Source organism: Lactuca sativa, chromosome 4 (assembly GCF_002870075.4).
Source record: "Lactuca sativa cultivar Salinas chromosome 4, Lsat_Salinas_v11, whole genome shotgun sequence".
In the NCBI taxonomy this organism is placed as follows: Eukaryota; Viridiplantae; Streptophyta; class Magnoliopsida; order Asterales; family Asteraceae; genus Lactuca; species Lactuca sativa.
In genome coordinates this window covers 184,941,355-184,957,922 of record NC_056626.2, presented here as the reverse complement: position 1 = coordinate 184,957,922, position 16,568 = coordinate 184,941,355, and the positions used below count along the sequence as shown (strand labels likewise).

The following is a 16,568-nucleotide window of genomic DNA, read 5'->3' as shown; positions in this document are numbered from 1 at the left end:
TTCATCAGATATAGAAACCTCACATTACATTTTTAGATAGGAAAAAATGAAATAACAAAATAATTTATAGTTGGATAATCATAACAGATTCAAACCTTCATTTCTCTTGTAGATAAGAAATAAGAAAATTGAAATTCGTTCCAGTAAAATAAGAATAAGAAAAACGATAAAGCCCAAAAAAGTCAACTTTATTTTGCCACAAGAGCACAAATGACTCCTGTCAAAATAGTAATTACTACTTCAGCTGGAAAAGAAGTTATCAGTCCCAAAGCAATCTAATCATAAAAATTCAAATGCACGATCAAAACCTGGAAGTACATCATAATTCTGACCTTATGGTATATGATTTGAGTTAAAACATGAGCATATGGATCCAAGTGTGGATAAAGAAATAGACAGGAATAACTGAAAAGCCCAAACAATCGCTTCCTATAAACGACAGCAGTATGTCTTCTACTTACAAAATTGACGAATAAGTAAAAAGATTTAAGAAATTACCTGCAAATCTAAATTACAAGTGAAACATAATTCTCAAAAAAAAAAAAAAAACAAAAGAAAACAAAAAAGAGGGAGAATATAAAACTCCACTAATTAATTATGATCAGATCATTTTAATGAAAACAAAGTTAACCGACACACGATACTTAATGTCATTAATATCTTGAAGCAAATATTAAAGAAAAAAAAGTTGTATTTTTCATTTTTCCTGACAATCTAAAATACAAAATGTTGAAAACATGTGTTTTTCTTAATAAATATTTTTATTAATATAAAAATTATATATATGGCTAGTAACATGAAATGCCTTCTTCTCACTTTGCACCAATACAACATATAACTGTTGAAGCCTTTCCCACTACAGCCTTTATCTGCTTTGGTTAGTCCAACCGACAGTCCACAAGTTGAAATAGAGAACAAAAGGAACCGACAGATTGGAAAAAAATATTGGTATATGCTTTCACTGTTGCAACATCATGACAGTCAACATTCACCACCAAAGTATTACCTGAAAAATTGAAATGATTAATATCAGGTAAGCAGTGGTTTGTAATAGAATGATAAGGGCATTCTAATATTTTGAGAAATCAAGAGCGAGTAGTTCCAAATTTTTGCTCTGAAAAGTACAAAACTGCAGCTTTTTGAAGGATGAGGGCAAAATGGGAATTGGATTATTGCTTGAACTGGTCACCCAAACCTTGGGGCATTAGTAAGCTCTGTGCAAGATTGCCCATCCGTGCTTTCATGGCCTAAAAAGGCGAAAATGGTCAAATTCAAAATATATCACTCCAAGGGTAAAATTGTACTTTTATATTATCACACAAACCTGGACACTTTTTTGATAGGCATCTCTATATGCTTCTGTAATAAGAAGTGACAGTTTCTGCAAACAAATTAATAATAAAATTACTAATTTATGTGATGTATTCAACCATGTTTTAACATTTTATACAAAAAACATAAAATTAAAATAATATTATAATATTACTCACTTCTAACCCCAATTCCATTGCAGCCTCTGTAATTTCTGTGCGTACAGGTTGCTGATTCCCATAGAGAGTGACCTAATCAATTTCAAACTTAGTGAAATTGGAGTTGAAATACCTAAAATGCCCTTTATAAGGTGTGCTTACACATGGGTTTATAGAGTTGCATACCTTTAGTAGTTAACCTTCACAATAACCATCAAACTGAGCTCTAAAAATATAAAAGAAGTAGAATCTTCATTTGTGAACTTTTCTAATAAAGAAAGAAACCTAAAGTTTAAAATTATATAATAAATTATATATATATATATATATATATATATATATATATATATATATATATATATATATATATATATATATATAGGTTCAGGTTCATTTGAGAACATTCTAATTTTATGAGACCGTGAGACCAAATCTAAAAATAATTTTAAAATGCAAAATAAATGGAAAAATCCAAAAAAAAAAATTTAAATATTATTTTCGGAACTTAAATTAACTAAAAAAAATTAAAAAAAAATAAAAAAAAAATCCCGTTTTTTTTTTAAAAATACGTGAAATATTCTAAATAGAATATTACACTGACATATTCTAAAAAATAATTTTAAAATGCAACATAAATGGAAAAATCTAAAAATTCTTTTTTTAAATATTCTTTTTGGAATTTGAATTAACTAAAAAAAATAAAAAAAATAAAAAAAATTCAAAAAAAATTCTATTTTTTTTGAAAAATACGTGAAATATTCTAAATAGAATATTACACTGTACATATTCAAAAAATAATTTTAAAATGCAAAATAAATGGAAAAATCAAAAATTCTTTTTTTAAATATTATTTTCGGAACTTGAATTAACTAGAAAAATAAAAAAAATAAAAAAAAAATAAAAAAATGCGTCTCACGATTTCACAAAATATAGGTGGTCTCAAATGAACCTAACCCTCTATATATACATATTTATATATATATATATATATATATATATATATATATATATATATATATATATATATATATATATATATATATATATATATATATGAATTTACTCCCAGAGTGTTTTGTTTAACATTTTCCTCATAAGGAAAGATCATTGAAACTTTTGATAATTAGACCTTTAAGCATATACAAATGTATCAAATGTAATATTGTTTGACACATTTTGAAGATTGGATTAAAAAAAACAGTGCTTACAACTTTGTGTATGTGCATATCTGATTCTTCTGCATCGGCGACTGTAGAATACCATCCAAGGATGTAGAAGTTGGGAAATACTATCTTATCTGTTCCAAAAACAAAAGAAAATGTTGATTAATGTAAAAGGAAACCATTAACATGTAGTGCCTTATGAAGAACACAAAAACCCTAACATAAATTAAAGTGTTAGAGAAACCCTAGAAATCGATTGTTGTGCAACTGCATTTTCTAGGGTTTAAAGAAAGAGTTAGCTCTTTCTTTCATCATTGAAGTCGCCGACCACAAGATGGTTTGTAGATAGCTATTTGGGACTCCATTCTTGCTAGACAGATAAATTGAAGGTGTAGGGGAAGTATTATCGTACCTCATACAACGACGATCGAACCGCTGCTTCCTCATTCATGCTTCCGTTTCCACTTCCTCCTGTATCTTTAAGAACTATCGTGAAGGACCCGGTTAAGAAATCGAAGGGGGGAGAAGATTTAACAGAGCTGGGGTAGGAACAGAGAGGCGGGGAGGCGGTGTGATTGGGTTAAGAGCGGTGAACATGGTAACCCGATGAACAGTAGAAGGGAGGCGGTGGAGGTTAGATTAAAGAAGGAGCTAAGCAAAATCGACGAAGTAATCGTCGCTGCATCTGCTCTTGGGAGTTCTAAAAGTAATGGGAGGAAGGAGGTGGGTAAATGGTAAATGGTAAATGGTACTAGAAGTCAGAAGCGGTGAAGCAGGTGTTGTATGACCCGTATCACGGACAAAATAACAGAGATGATAAGAACACGTATGATAAATAATTGAGAAAATGACATAAATTGCCCAAAACAAAATGGGTCATCAACAAATCCAGAAAATAACAAAATAGCATAAATAAAGGATCAAAATTGCCAAAAGCATAGCAAGTTAACTATAGCTAAGCCAAGACAATTTTAATATATATAATAATAATAATAATAATAACTAGATAAGTGCCCCCACTGTGCGGGGGTTGGAAGCATTCGGTGAAAAGTTAATTTGTATTGTTGTAAGTATTATCCAATTTACAAAGCATTATTACTGGTCTAACGATGTACATATAATTCAAGACTTGAAGCTTGTTTGAGCCACAGAACAAAAGTCAATGGTCTATACATTCACCAAACAAAATACAACATTTCTTCTGTGATGAGAAATGTGGTTTTATCTATATGTCAATCTTCAAATCCACACCTTGAGCCAAAATAAAATCCCAAGGGTAAAATCAACTGAAATTGCGATAAATACGATTATACCAACAACAAAGAAGCAGGGGTATATATGTCTGAAACACCCATAAATGAACAAAGAAGGAAGGATATGTTTGTGTTTCTATAACCGTTTAAAAAGATTAAAAAAAACAACCAACTATGCATAAGGTATGTATGATAAAAACCTTTCGGTCCTCCACCTTGACCTCCAGGATCAGATGCTGCTCCCCCACCCATCTATCCTTTAAAGGATCCATGCAGATGAGGATACAATGATAACACCAGTTTTAATAGAATATTCTCCAGATGCCAATGAAAGATACGGTTTGTTAACCTGAGAAATGTATTTAGAATTACAAAAAGAGGTTGACTGAAGTTGCAGGAAAGACATGTTTTTTGAAGGCCATTTGATTTTTCTAAAATATCTTGGGTATAAAATCATACCTTGCGAGCCTCGAAGACTCCACTACAAAAATAATCACAAAATGTTTGATTAAGGTTCAGCTAAAAGTTCCGCGACGGATGAACTGTATGGTGGTAAATGACTTGTATTACTAATTTGTTGCCTCAGTGTCTGCTGGTTTTATAGATGACTTCTTTAGATATCTGATGGCATTTGTTATTGTTCTTCTAGTGACCAAACATGATGGTTTATTGAGTTATTGAGGGATGTGTTGGTGGCTATTGGACAACCTTGTGTTGAAAGACGTGTTGTTTCAATAGTTGATTTTGGTTTGTGAACCGGGGCCAATCAATTGTTTTATGCGGCTGAGAACTTTGTGAAGTTGGATTAGAGAAAAACATTGGTACCGGAAACAGGATTTGACCTGTAATACAAAGCAGGATTATCAAAAAACTTTACCCATTTTCATGTTGCTACCTGATGTTTGTAGTTTGGGTGTGATATTGGTGAGAGTAAAGCTGCTCACAGTCATCATCTCCTGGGGAATTCCTCTTTTGTAACTGCATAGAACCATGGTACAGCCATTTAAGCTATTAAGTAATGAAGTGTATTATCAAAAACACAAAAAAACAATAGCAAATTAACAATTATAATTATCCCTTACTATGTTACAGAACTTCATAAACCTTAGGATACATAAGCAGTTTCTTTCCCCAAGGAACCTAATAAAACAAAAAACAATATTAAATTTATAATTAAAATCAAGAAATAGCAATGTATTTGTTTGTTTGTTCTAATAATAGACCCTTGCATGCTGGAATCTTGAGTGCAAGAGTAGACGGTCAAATGTACAATGTTAATGAAGCTGTTGTCCATGAAAAATTTTCAAAATTGAGAACTTGACATAGACAGCTCTTAGTATTACACACCAAGTATATTTTTAAGCAAAAAATCTATAAATGTAGACTCCAAAAATCATTTCATGATTTAGCAACTGATTACATGGCTAAAATTCTACAACAATTGAAGACAGATAAAAGGGAAAAAGATGATGTATATATATATATATATATATATATATATATATATATATATATATATATATATATATATATATATATATATATATATATATATAATATATCTGTACATCGTCTAACAATCCATTTCCAGATTAACCACCAACAATAATCATCTTCTTTCCAATTACGGCTGCTGCATGCTATTTAGGAGCAAAGGGTAAACATTCATTCACCTTAAAGTTAAGATGATGGAAATGAAAACCAACTATTCCATTTTTGCCATCTTAGGTCACTAAACTTTCTAATTTTGGATTGATTTACCATTATGATGTGGCAGGCAAAATATGGCTCAGTGGAAGGAAATTAGAAAGTTTATTGAGCTAAATGGAATGGTGTGTTGCTATTTCAATGTTAAGCAACCTGTCCACAACAAAATCCATCACTCATGTTGATGATGTGTTCTACGTCACCAAAAATTCTGTCCATTTGGCAAACAAATACACTACGGAATGGAATCCATCCGTTTCTTGACAACATTTACTATGGCTGCAACATCTGCACCAGGAGGCCTCCCATGGTTTATCCATCTATCCATGTTTGTTAAAAGACATAAATACCCTTTACCCATGGTTGTAAAAAGACATAAATACCCTTTTTAGAATTTTTTTTTAAATTGGTAAGAAAAGATAACCTTGGAGGGTCAGCCTCACTAAGCTCCAATAGCAACCCATTTTTCATGCATAAATAGATCCTCCTTTATTTTAATTTATTGGTTTAAAATAAAATTATTTGATCCTAATCACTCCATATTATGTGATATAACACCAAATTTGATAGAATCTTGAATTGGTGTGTACTCGACCCATATGGGCTGTGAATTTTTACCACCCAAATTGAATTTTGAGTAAATTACACGAATGGTCCCTATGGTTTAAGGTAATTTGCGCGTTTGGTCCCTAACTTATTTTTTTAACTCGGAAGGTCCCTACTATTTGCTTTTGTTACGTGCTTGGCCCTGTCTTACCTAAAAAGATTATTTTTGCCCTTGATTTTTTAATTTATTTAAATAAACAAACCTCCAACCCCACCCCCTCACCTTACCTTACACAACCCATTATTTTTCCCTATTTAAATAATAGTATTTTTAGGTAAGACAGTGTAACACCCCATTCCTGGTACGCTGCTTCCGTGGCATTTATTTTGAGGTTTTTGAGAGGGACTCGATGAGTCTATGGTCCAACTCGTCGAGTAGGGACGGGATTTCGAGCACGTGTTAGTCGGCGACTCGGCGAGTCTGCCTGCCAGGTAGAAACCCTAAATCCCCGGGTTTGCACCCTATTTAAACCACCTTATGAGCCCCGAAACTCGTCCCCTTCACCCTCAGAGCATCATTTAGCAAACCCTAATCGTTTCCTTGGTTATTTGTGCATTTCTTGTGTGAATCTTGAAGTTTTGAAGAGAAGAAGGAGGCTAGATCCAAAGGAGAAGAAGAAGATCCAAGGTCTTGCTCCCATTTCAGAGTTCATTGAGGTATTAGTCGAATCCCTGCTGTTTCTATGAATGATTTCTCTTTAACAAGCATATTTAGCCTCTTTTAGCCATTTCTTAGCTTGTTCTTAGTAGAGAGATCACATTAGATTGATTAGCCTTCGGATCTAGCCATGTTTCAGTTCCAAAATCGTAGATCTATCACCTTTATGGAGCCATTTTGCATGATAACCCTAGATCTACTCTTCTAAGTGCCTTTTTAGCCTTTATCTCCTTTTTCATGTGTTGTACACGTAAAGTTGGAAACTTTACATGGTAAATCAACCTTAGAAACTCAGATCTATAAATTGTATGCGGTGGTTTTGATCAGAATCGAGTTTTTAGGATCTGCATGCATGTGACTCGGCGAGTCGTTCTTCGGACTCGGCGAGTCCGGTCGCGAGTCCCCGATCTTTACCCTTTGAGTGATTCCGAGTGGAGGCCAGTGAGCTGTAGGATGGACTCAGTGAGTCGAAGGGTAGACTCAGTTATGGTGGGACTCGACGAGTTGTTCATACAACTCGACAAGTCCAAGACAATCTTCTTAGATCGAAGAACAACTCGTCGAGTTGTTCATATGACTCGCCGAGTCGGATGCAGATTGTCTGAGTTTTTGAATCGAGAGGGTACTCGTCGAGTCGATGCCATGCTCGACGAGTAGCCGCGAGTAGGGTTGAGAAGTGAGACTAGGGACTCGGCGAGTTGGCGGTCCAACTCGGCGAGTCAGGTCAACTGCAGGTTGACTTTGACAGAGAGAGTTGACTTTGACCAGGGGTAAAAGAGTCATTTTACCCAATGCAGTGATTAGCATCTGATTGAGTGTGTTATGGAATTGTAGTCGGGGAGATATCGGAGCAACATCAGTTAGTTTCCAAAGCCGTACACACAGCAGCCAGTTCACGAGGTGAGTTTCCTTCCAGTAGGAACGAGTCTAAGGCCACAATGCCGGCCTGTTCAGTTAGCCGTAGTTTTTGGACTTCGGTCCAATGCAGTAGTTAGTACGTTTGACGCCTCCGTGGCTGAGATAGGTTTTATGTGTTTATGCTAATTGATATGTTATGCTACACTATGTTCAGTCAGTCAGCTTCGGACTTTGGTTCGATGTAGGGGACAAGGTCCCAGTCAGTTAGCTTCGGACTTCGGTCCGATGTAGGGGACAAGGTCCCAGTCAGTCAGCTTCGGACTTCGGTCCGATGTAGGGGACAAGGTCCCAGTCAGTTAGCTTCGGACTTCGGTCCGATGTAGGGGACAAGGTCCCAGTCAGTTAGCTTTGGACTTCGGTTCGATGGAGGGGGCAAGGCCGCAGTTAGCCCGGACTTCGGTCCGATGCAGTGGGCAGGGCCTAGTATGTGCTTTATATGTTATTTCATGGTATGTGGTAGTTTGGGGGAGCTCACTAAGCTTCGTGCTTACAGTTTCAGTTTTGGTTTCAGGTACTTCCGCAAGCAAAGGGAAGAGCTCGGGATGATGGCATCGCACACACCACAACTTTAGTTTTGTCCTGGGAGTTGATTCAGTTTATTGATATGTTTGGATACAGTTGTGATACATCTTTCACACAGTATTTTATTATGGATTTGGAAACACGCGGCATATGGTTTTTATTATGTGATACTCAGTTTCATGGTTTTGTTATAATAAAATTTGAAATTTTTGGGTAGTATTTTTGGGTCGTTTCAGACAGGGACCAAACGCGTAACAAAAACAAACAGTTGGGACCAAGCGTGTAACAAAAACAAATAGTAGGGACCTTCCGAGTTAAAAAAATAATTTAGGGACCATGCGCGCAAATTATCCCAAACCATAGGGATCATTCATGTAATTTACTCTTGAATTATAGGGACGTATCCTATGATACAGGACAATTGAATACCAAAAGCAAAGCTGATTTCAAATTCTTCATTTGGTTAAAGCAACAATTTTAAAATAAAATCCAATAAACAAGGGTCATCTCATCCATCAAAAATAAAAAAATAAAATAAAAAACTAAGCTGAGATGAATTATAAAGGTGACCAATAATTCTTGGAAGTGATGTATGAAGCACGGCAGTAGCATACTACATCATACAACTCAATAAAAATTAAATTTCCCCTTAGAGAAGACAAAGAGAAATTTTGTAGCTAATTACTATCGGAATACCTATGGATTTACATCTATAGCTATTGTTTAAGTTATTACATACGAAAAATTTTCATAGGTATTTTTCCGTAGCAAAACCCTTTGTTTTCTAGTAATGAGAAACAGAAGGGCTATTGCAACCCAATGCAATCAGGCCAGGAGGAAGTGAACCAAGCAACAAGTTTGATCACGTGTTGGTGATCACAAGAAAGAACAGCAGAAGAATGTTAAAAGTCAAGAGATAAAACATAGGTAGTAAGAAAGAAGAAAGAAGAAAGAAGCAAGAAGAAAAAAGAAAGAAGAAAGAAAGAAGTAAGCAACAAGATAAGGCTTGAGATAGAAAGAATAATGATCAAGATTAAAGCAAGATAGCAAGCATGTAGTCTGTAGCAAGTAGCAGACAAGAAAGAAAGCAAGAATGAAAGCAAGCAGTAAGGGTGATCAGGTTTGGTGATCAGAAGGAAAGATGAAAGCAAGCAGCAATATCGATCTGTTTTGATGGAGGAAGAAAGAAAGAAGCAAGACCGAATGAGAAGCTTCAAGACTGGGTGGCACCTAGACCGAACACCGAAACCGAAGAACGAAGAGGTAAACGAGACCGACGGTTTACCCGAGAAAGAGACTGAGAGAAAGAAAAACGTTTGGCAGGAACAGTTTGGATTAAGGGTGAGAATGTTGGTGTTAATCCAAACCAGGTCAAAGCCACATGTTTTATTTAGGGGCATTTTAGTCTTATCTGTTTAGATTATTTGATTTAGTCTTGCAGTAATTTTCGGAGTCAAATAAAATAGTGCATGGTTTGTTATTGAATCGGTAGTAGTTGTTGTCCTACTTTCTAGGAATATTTTGGTATTTATAGTCTTGTAGTCGGAGTTTTTCTATTTGTATAAGGAATAACAACAGGAACTTTTGAAGATACTTTTTCCTTCCTGCATTTCTCTATTTCGTTTGTGTGCGGACTTATAGCAATAGAGAGGGCCTGATTTACCAACACTCCACACATAAGCAACTTAGCCACCACACTTAACAAATGAAAATTGAAAAAAAAATATTAGAAGAAATGCAAGTCCAAATTAAAAGGGAAAGAGAAAGCTAACTAAAACACATAAAAAGATGCATGTGAAAAGATTTGATAACCCTCCCATAAGCCACCAGCATCGTTTTTTTAATGTGTCTTGGTTTAGAATACTTGTTGAACTTATCTTTATTTGAGTTTTGGTTTAGACATTTGTCAACGCTTATATTGGACAATTTTTAGATCTATGGTTATTATTTTTTGCGTTTGAATTGCAAAACAGGATTTGATTATTGTGTTCAATTATTTCTGCATTTTTGGGGAAAAAATGTGGATTATCTCGTATTTTTCCTGCATTTTAAACGGAAAAAGCTGTTACTAAATGATTTTGTCGGAAACAGTCAAAAGCTACATCGGTCGGACAAAGCATACATTGGTGGTCAAAACTGACATCGTTCGGTATTCGGATGGAAATGTCATGTAAATATTTCTGTCGGAAATGCGTATCGACATAATCTGTCAAAGGATCCGTCACAAATCTTTACCCACACCTTACTTTGAGATGGTTTTTCTATCGAAATTTTCTTCGTAGTAGGCATTTCGACAGAATTGGCTGTCAGATATTTCACCCTTTTTCTAGTAGTGTACTAGACTGGAGTGAAGTAAAAAGATTTGTCTTCCTACTAGGCTCCTTTCCTTGTAGTGTCTATTACTAGCAACCAAAACAATGCATACTGCTATTGGCCACTTGTTTTTTAGGGTGAGTTATCACTAGCCATGGCTTCAAATACTACGGACAACACACTCGAAATTAACTCTGCATTTAATCCTTGTTCAAAAAATAGAACCTTAAAATGAAAAAGAAAATTGTTTGGAAAGATATAAACTAAATTGTCTGGTAGTAAAGAAAACAAGTAATAAGAAAAACGTTCAAGGTTAACCAAGTTCACATAATATTTTCCTATGTTTTAAAGTTAAAATACCCCATATCCATAGCAATACATGCACCTCATTTCCGGATGACTTTAACACGTCTCATATATTTTTTAGCATTTAGTATGCTAAACTCAGATGGATTCACGTTCATAATGCATACAGAAGTCCCAGATTCAACTTGCTCAGCCTGAGGTAAACCAGCACCATTGATTATGTTAAATTCTTCACGCGGTTGATCCACGATAGACCCTGAAGCAGGAAGCACTTTTTCATCTATCCCAGACGAGATTTCAACATTTGACACAGATACTGCTGCATCTTTTGCTGTAGCTTTAGATGATGTATGTGTGGTTACCCCTGAATTAAAGAGACTAAGCAAGAGCAATGCAGCCATGGATTCATCATCAGCTGGAGGGGAATTCTCCCTAATACTCTTTTCAACACTACAAGAAGCTGTCTCTATGCTGTTTAAAGTAGCAATGGTGGGCTGAACCAATTGAACACTATTCACCCCATGTGTTGATCTTGATCTGTTCTCTTCTGTTAAACGCCTCTGACTCCTATCCAAGAACTTCGAAACGTCCCTTCCACAATCATCTTGAATGGTCTGTCTCTTCCTTTTATTTCCACATGATAGAAGAGAATCCTGAAATCACAAAAAGCGAAATGAACATAAAAGTTGGGCCATGATATTTTATAGTAGAGTATCAAATGACGGATTACATAGAAAACTATAATCTATTGGGTGTTGGATACGTATGATATTGTGTGAATTTTGATAATAGCAAAAACCTTCTTAGCATGAGGATGAGAAGAATACAATGAACTGAAAGGATACCTTTTCTGTTTCCGACCTGTTCTCCTCAGGTGCCAGCTGACAAGATGGTGCAACCTTTTGGCTTCCAGAAGTGCTTCCACACAAAATAATCTCAGCTGAAGACTTTTTATGCTTCTTCATCACCCGCAAATCTACTTCATCGGTTCTTGTTTTTCTCAAATGACGTTTGGAACCAAGCTCTGAATCTTTGCGACAAGAGTCTGCAGGCACACACTTCATCCTTTTAGCTCGAACAAATGATCTTTCTCGCTCTTTACATGACCTCTTTCTCTTCTTCGGTGCAAAGCCAGTCTTAGAATTAACTCGGGCGCCCTTTTTCTTTCTGACAGATGTGTCCAGCGTGAATTCATCAGAATCATCTTCTTCACTTTCGCTAGAAAAATCACTGTCTTTATAACCAGCACTCACAGCATCACAAGGACCTCGAAGCTGCTTATATATGTCCGACAAGAGGCGGAATTTCTGAGGTTTCTCTCCTGCCAAGTTCCTTTCTTCATCACTGTTAGCATTAGCCCCATCAGCATCATCAACACCTATATGCGTTTCATTTCCAGCATCTATAATGCCTTCACATACACTGTTCTCATTTTGGTACTGAACATCATCCTTCAGTTTCCGAGAAGATGACTTTGAGGCTCCGTCCATTACAATATCTTTCAGTGAATGATCCATAGTCACAGGAGTAGCTCATGTGGTCACGTACCACGTTTTGAACGTTTGGTACCCATTCGGGGTACAGTGTCGATCCGAACGCCATGCGAAACGGTCTCAGGTACGGCTCATTGACGATCCGAGCAATCAATTGGTACGATGTTGGGGACGCGTTTCTGACGAATTGGATTGCAACAATTCGTCGATTGGGTCGGCGATTTGGTCGATTGGGTCGGCGATTGGGTCGGCGATTGGGCGATTGAGCGGGAACTGTGATGACGATTCCAAAAAGTATCGACTCAGGAAAAAAATGCTTCAGTGATTGGTTTGATTCTTCGATACCAGGTACCATGTTTGCTTATTAAATCAGGCCCCTGTGACAATAAACTGTATCTTCTTCAATTAGATGTTCCACTGTAACATTAAATCGATTTGATTCATCGACTTTAATTAATACACTTGCCAAATTTCTGCTTTTCTTCTCTTCTCTTCTACTGTTATTCTATTAGTTATTAGAATGGCTTTTGGCAATGGCAATGCTAGTATTCATGTATCAGATAGTGAAACAGAACCACAGGAAAATTTTGTTGACATTGGTGAGACAGTAGGCGCATCAGGAAGCAAAAAAAGTGATAAAGAAGCTGGCAAACCTCTTTTAGAAGAAGTGACTATGGTTGGTTCGGGTACTAGTAAGAATGCTGGAGGATCAAAGCAATGGATTTGTAACCATTGCAAAGTGAAATATACAAGTTCATACACTAGGATTCATACACATTTCTTTGGTGCTCAAGTGGGAAGACGGCAGAAATTAGAAGATGTCCAGCTATGATTAAAGATCCGTCCAAGCTACAACGAATTTCGAACAAGGTGAAAGAAGCTGAGAGCGGAGGTGTATCAAGAACTTTAAAAAATTCAATCATTTCAAAAAATTCAGCATCAAAAAGACGACTTGAGGAAGCTTTTGGTGTCATGGAGCGGAATATAGTGGACATCAAAATCATGAGAGGCTTGTGTGCTAATGGTATCCCATTCAATGTCTTGCGGAATCCTCAATTCATTGAGATGATACAAGCCATCAAGAAGTCACCGGATGGATATAAACCTCCATCTAGTGAAAAAGCAAGAATCGTCTTGCTAGATGAGTGTGTGAGAGATATTGATAAAGAACTAATACCGGTAAAAGACACTTGGTACACTCAAGGTGTTTCGATTATTTCGGATGGATGGTCTAATGTCAAACACAAGCCACTTCTCAATGTTGTTGCCGTCAATGCTCGTGGTGCGGTGTTTATGTATGCGGAAGATTATTCGGGGGTTGAGAAAACGGGAGTGGCGATTTCCAAGTTTCTAACAGGAGCAATTGAAGCTGTTGGTCCAAGTAGTGTCTTACAAGTGGTGACGGACAATGCGGCTAATTGCAAAGCTGCCGGACGCGAGATCGAAAAGGTATTCAAACATATCTTTTGGTCACCTTGTTGTGTTCATAGTTTAAACTTGATTTTTAAAGATATGGCACAAGAATTTTATTGGATGAGTGATACCTATAAGAGAGGAAAAGCAATTGTGAAATACTTTATTAACCACACTCATGCCTTGTCGATGTTTCGTGAAAATTCAAAACTAGATTTATTAAAGGTGGCTAGAACTCGGTTTGCTTCACACTATATTCTTTTAAAAAGAATTATGGAGTGTAGGGAGGCTCTTGCCACAATTATAGTCCTTAATTCTTGGAGAGATTGGGTTAAATGTGGGGATGAAAATACGAGAATTAATGGGGCAAAAGTATGTGATACAATTAAAGATGATTCGTTTTGGGATGATGTTGAAAGCATTTTGGCTATCACTAAACCCATCTTTCTTCTTATAAAGTTTTGTGATGGTGAAGGCCCTAAAATGGGTGAGATTTATGAGAGGATGGATAACATGATGGGGGAAATCAAATACATAATGCAGGAAAGTACTTATGTTAGCTATTATGAACAAGTGGAGAAGATAATTTTAACTAGGTGGGAGAAGATGAGTATCCCACTACATTGTTTGGGGTTTGCATTAAACCCACGCTTTTATGATAGGCGATATCTTCAAAAAAATGGCACCCGGTGGTATGCAAAGGAAACCACCAAATCTTGACAAAGAGGTTATGCAAGGTGTCATGGAATCCTTCAATAGATTTTCTGAAAATGAAGAGGAGGGACGATTGTTACGAGAGCAATTCGTAACATTTCATATGAAGAAGGGTATCTACTCTATGGCAGAAACACAAACGGATGCTTTGACAATGGATCCAATAGATTGGTGGTCAACCTATGGAGCCGAAACCCCGGATTTGGCCTTGTTGGCAAAGAAGGTACTTTCACAACCTATTAGTAGCTCTTCTGCGGAAAGGAATTGGAGTACTTATTCTTATATTCATAATGTGAAAAGAAACCGGTTGAATGAAAAAAGAGCCGATAAATTGGTTTACATTCACTCAAACATTCGACTCCTATCTCGTTTCCACGAATCATACAAATCCGGCCCAAACAAAAAGTGGGACATCAATCCCGAAAGCACTTACATTGAAGGCTCGAGTTCACGATTAGATGACATGCTTTGGGAGTGCTTAGATGAAGAGGATTTGGAGAATGGACAAGGAAAAAAGCAGCGGGTTGATTGACATGTTACATTTCAGTTTTTGTTGCTTTACCCTTCCTGTTTGTGTTTTTGAGTTATTACAAAACTGTTGCAGTTTTGAACTTTTTATTTCCAGCATGTAATTTGTTTTAATTTCCAGCATGTAATCTTTACAATGTGTATTTTGGTATTTTGAATTATGGAATCATGAAAAGTGTTGCTGGAATTGAGTTTATTAAAATACATTGCTGAAATTCTATTTCTAAATGAAATATATTGCTGGAATTGTATTTCTAAATGAAACATGTTGCTGTAATTATACTACTAAATGAAACATATTGCTGTAATTGTACTTCTAAATGAAATATGTTGCTAAATATGTGTTCTAAAAACAGGTACACCGTATCGGGACCAATGGTACGCCGTACCGGACACGTACCGAAATGAACCTACCCCCCTCGTACCCGATACGCCCAACCTCATGAATCCCGTTCCCGTTCCCTGTTCCCGTACCGGACCGTACCACGAACTATGTGACTATGGAATGATCAACAACTACCACATCTTCTGGCATATCATTTTGGTTATGAACAGTATCCTTCAGTTTGCGAGAAGATGACTTTGAGGCTCCGTCAGTTACAATATCTTTCAGTGAATGATTAACAACTACCACATCTTCTGGCTTATCATTTTCTGCAGCCACCATATCTCCATAGATGACTTTTTCAATCTGGCAGTCGGCATAAGTTCCCTTGCCAGAAGCTGACTCCAAAGGTGTATCATTGATAATACTGGTTGCATCATTACCAATAACCTCACCTGCAAAAACTAACATATTTTCTGAATTTAAAAGCTTCAGAGGACTGATAGACCTCACAAAGATCAAAGCATCATCCCAAATTTCACATCCGGAACAAGGATGACAAGATTTTCGTTTTGAAGAATTCTATCAAATTAAGGTATACATACATTTGGAAATGATACCTGTATGGGTTTCTGATACGGCATATTGTCCCTCTGGATTTCTGACTTCAAAATATATCAAAGCTGGGAACAATATAAGCATCAAAGAATTAAAAGATGATCAGATCTAGTTTTTAAATTCTAGAGTACTATACTAATTTCTATCGCATACAGTCGGAGCTTGTGTATTTTCTGGAGTATTAATCAACGCATCATTGTCCTCTAGAATTAGTGAAGCAAACACCCTTTCTGCTTGAAAAGTAGATTCTGGAGAGTAACTAGACAAGTCAAATGGGACAACATTTCTTCCAATCTTTTCTCCGAACCTCAGCAACGTACTGACTGCATTTGGCATTGAATTCTATACAAAATAAAAGGTTAAATCTGTTGATCAAAATGAACAAAGGATGTAGCGTACATTTATGCATATATGCACATAACATATTATATATATATATATATATATATATATATATATATATATATATATATATATATATATATATATATATATATATATATATATATATATATATATATATATATATGTATTGTATGCAACAGATAACATCAATTGATAA

General features: G+C 35.9%; 1 protein-coding gene and 1 pseudogene across 1 annotated transcript; one reads left to right on the top strand and one right to left on the bottom strand.

Moving 5' to 3' along the window:
• Window positions 1-644: 644 nt before the first annotated feature.
• Window positions 645-3,442, bottom strand: LOC111887161 (nucleoid-associated protein At4g30620, chloroplastic-like; annotated as a pseudogene).
• Window positions 3,443-13,236: 9,794 nt separating this feature from the next.
• Window positions 13,237-15,067, top strand: LOC111887156 (uncharacterized). The gene is made up of 2 exons (XM_052771046.1): window positions 13,237-14,368; window positions 14,484-15,067. The coding sequence occupies exons 1-2, from the start codon at window positions 13,237-13,239 to the stop codon at window positions 15,065-15,067; spliced, it is 1,716 nt and encodes a 571-aa protein (XP_052627006.1).
• Window positions 15,068-16,568: the final 1,501 nt, after the last annotated feature.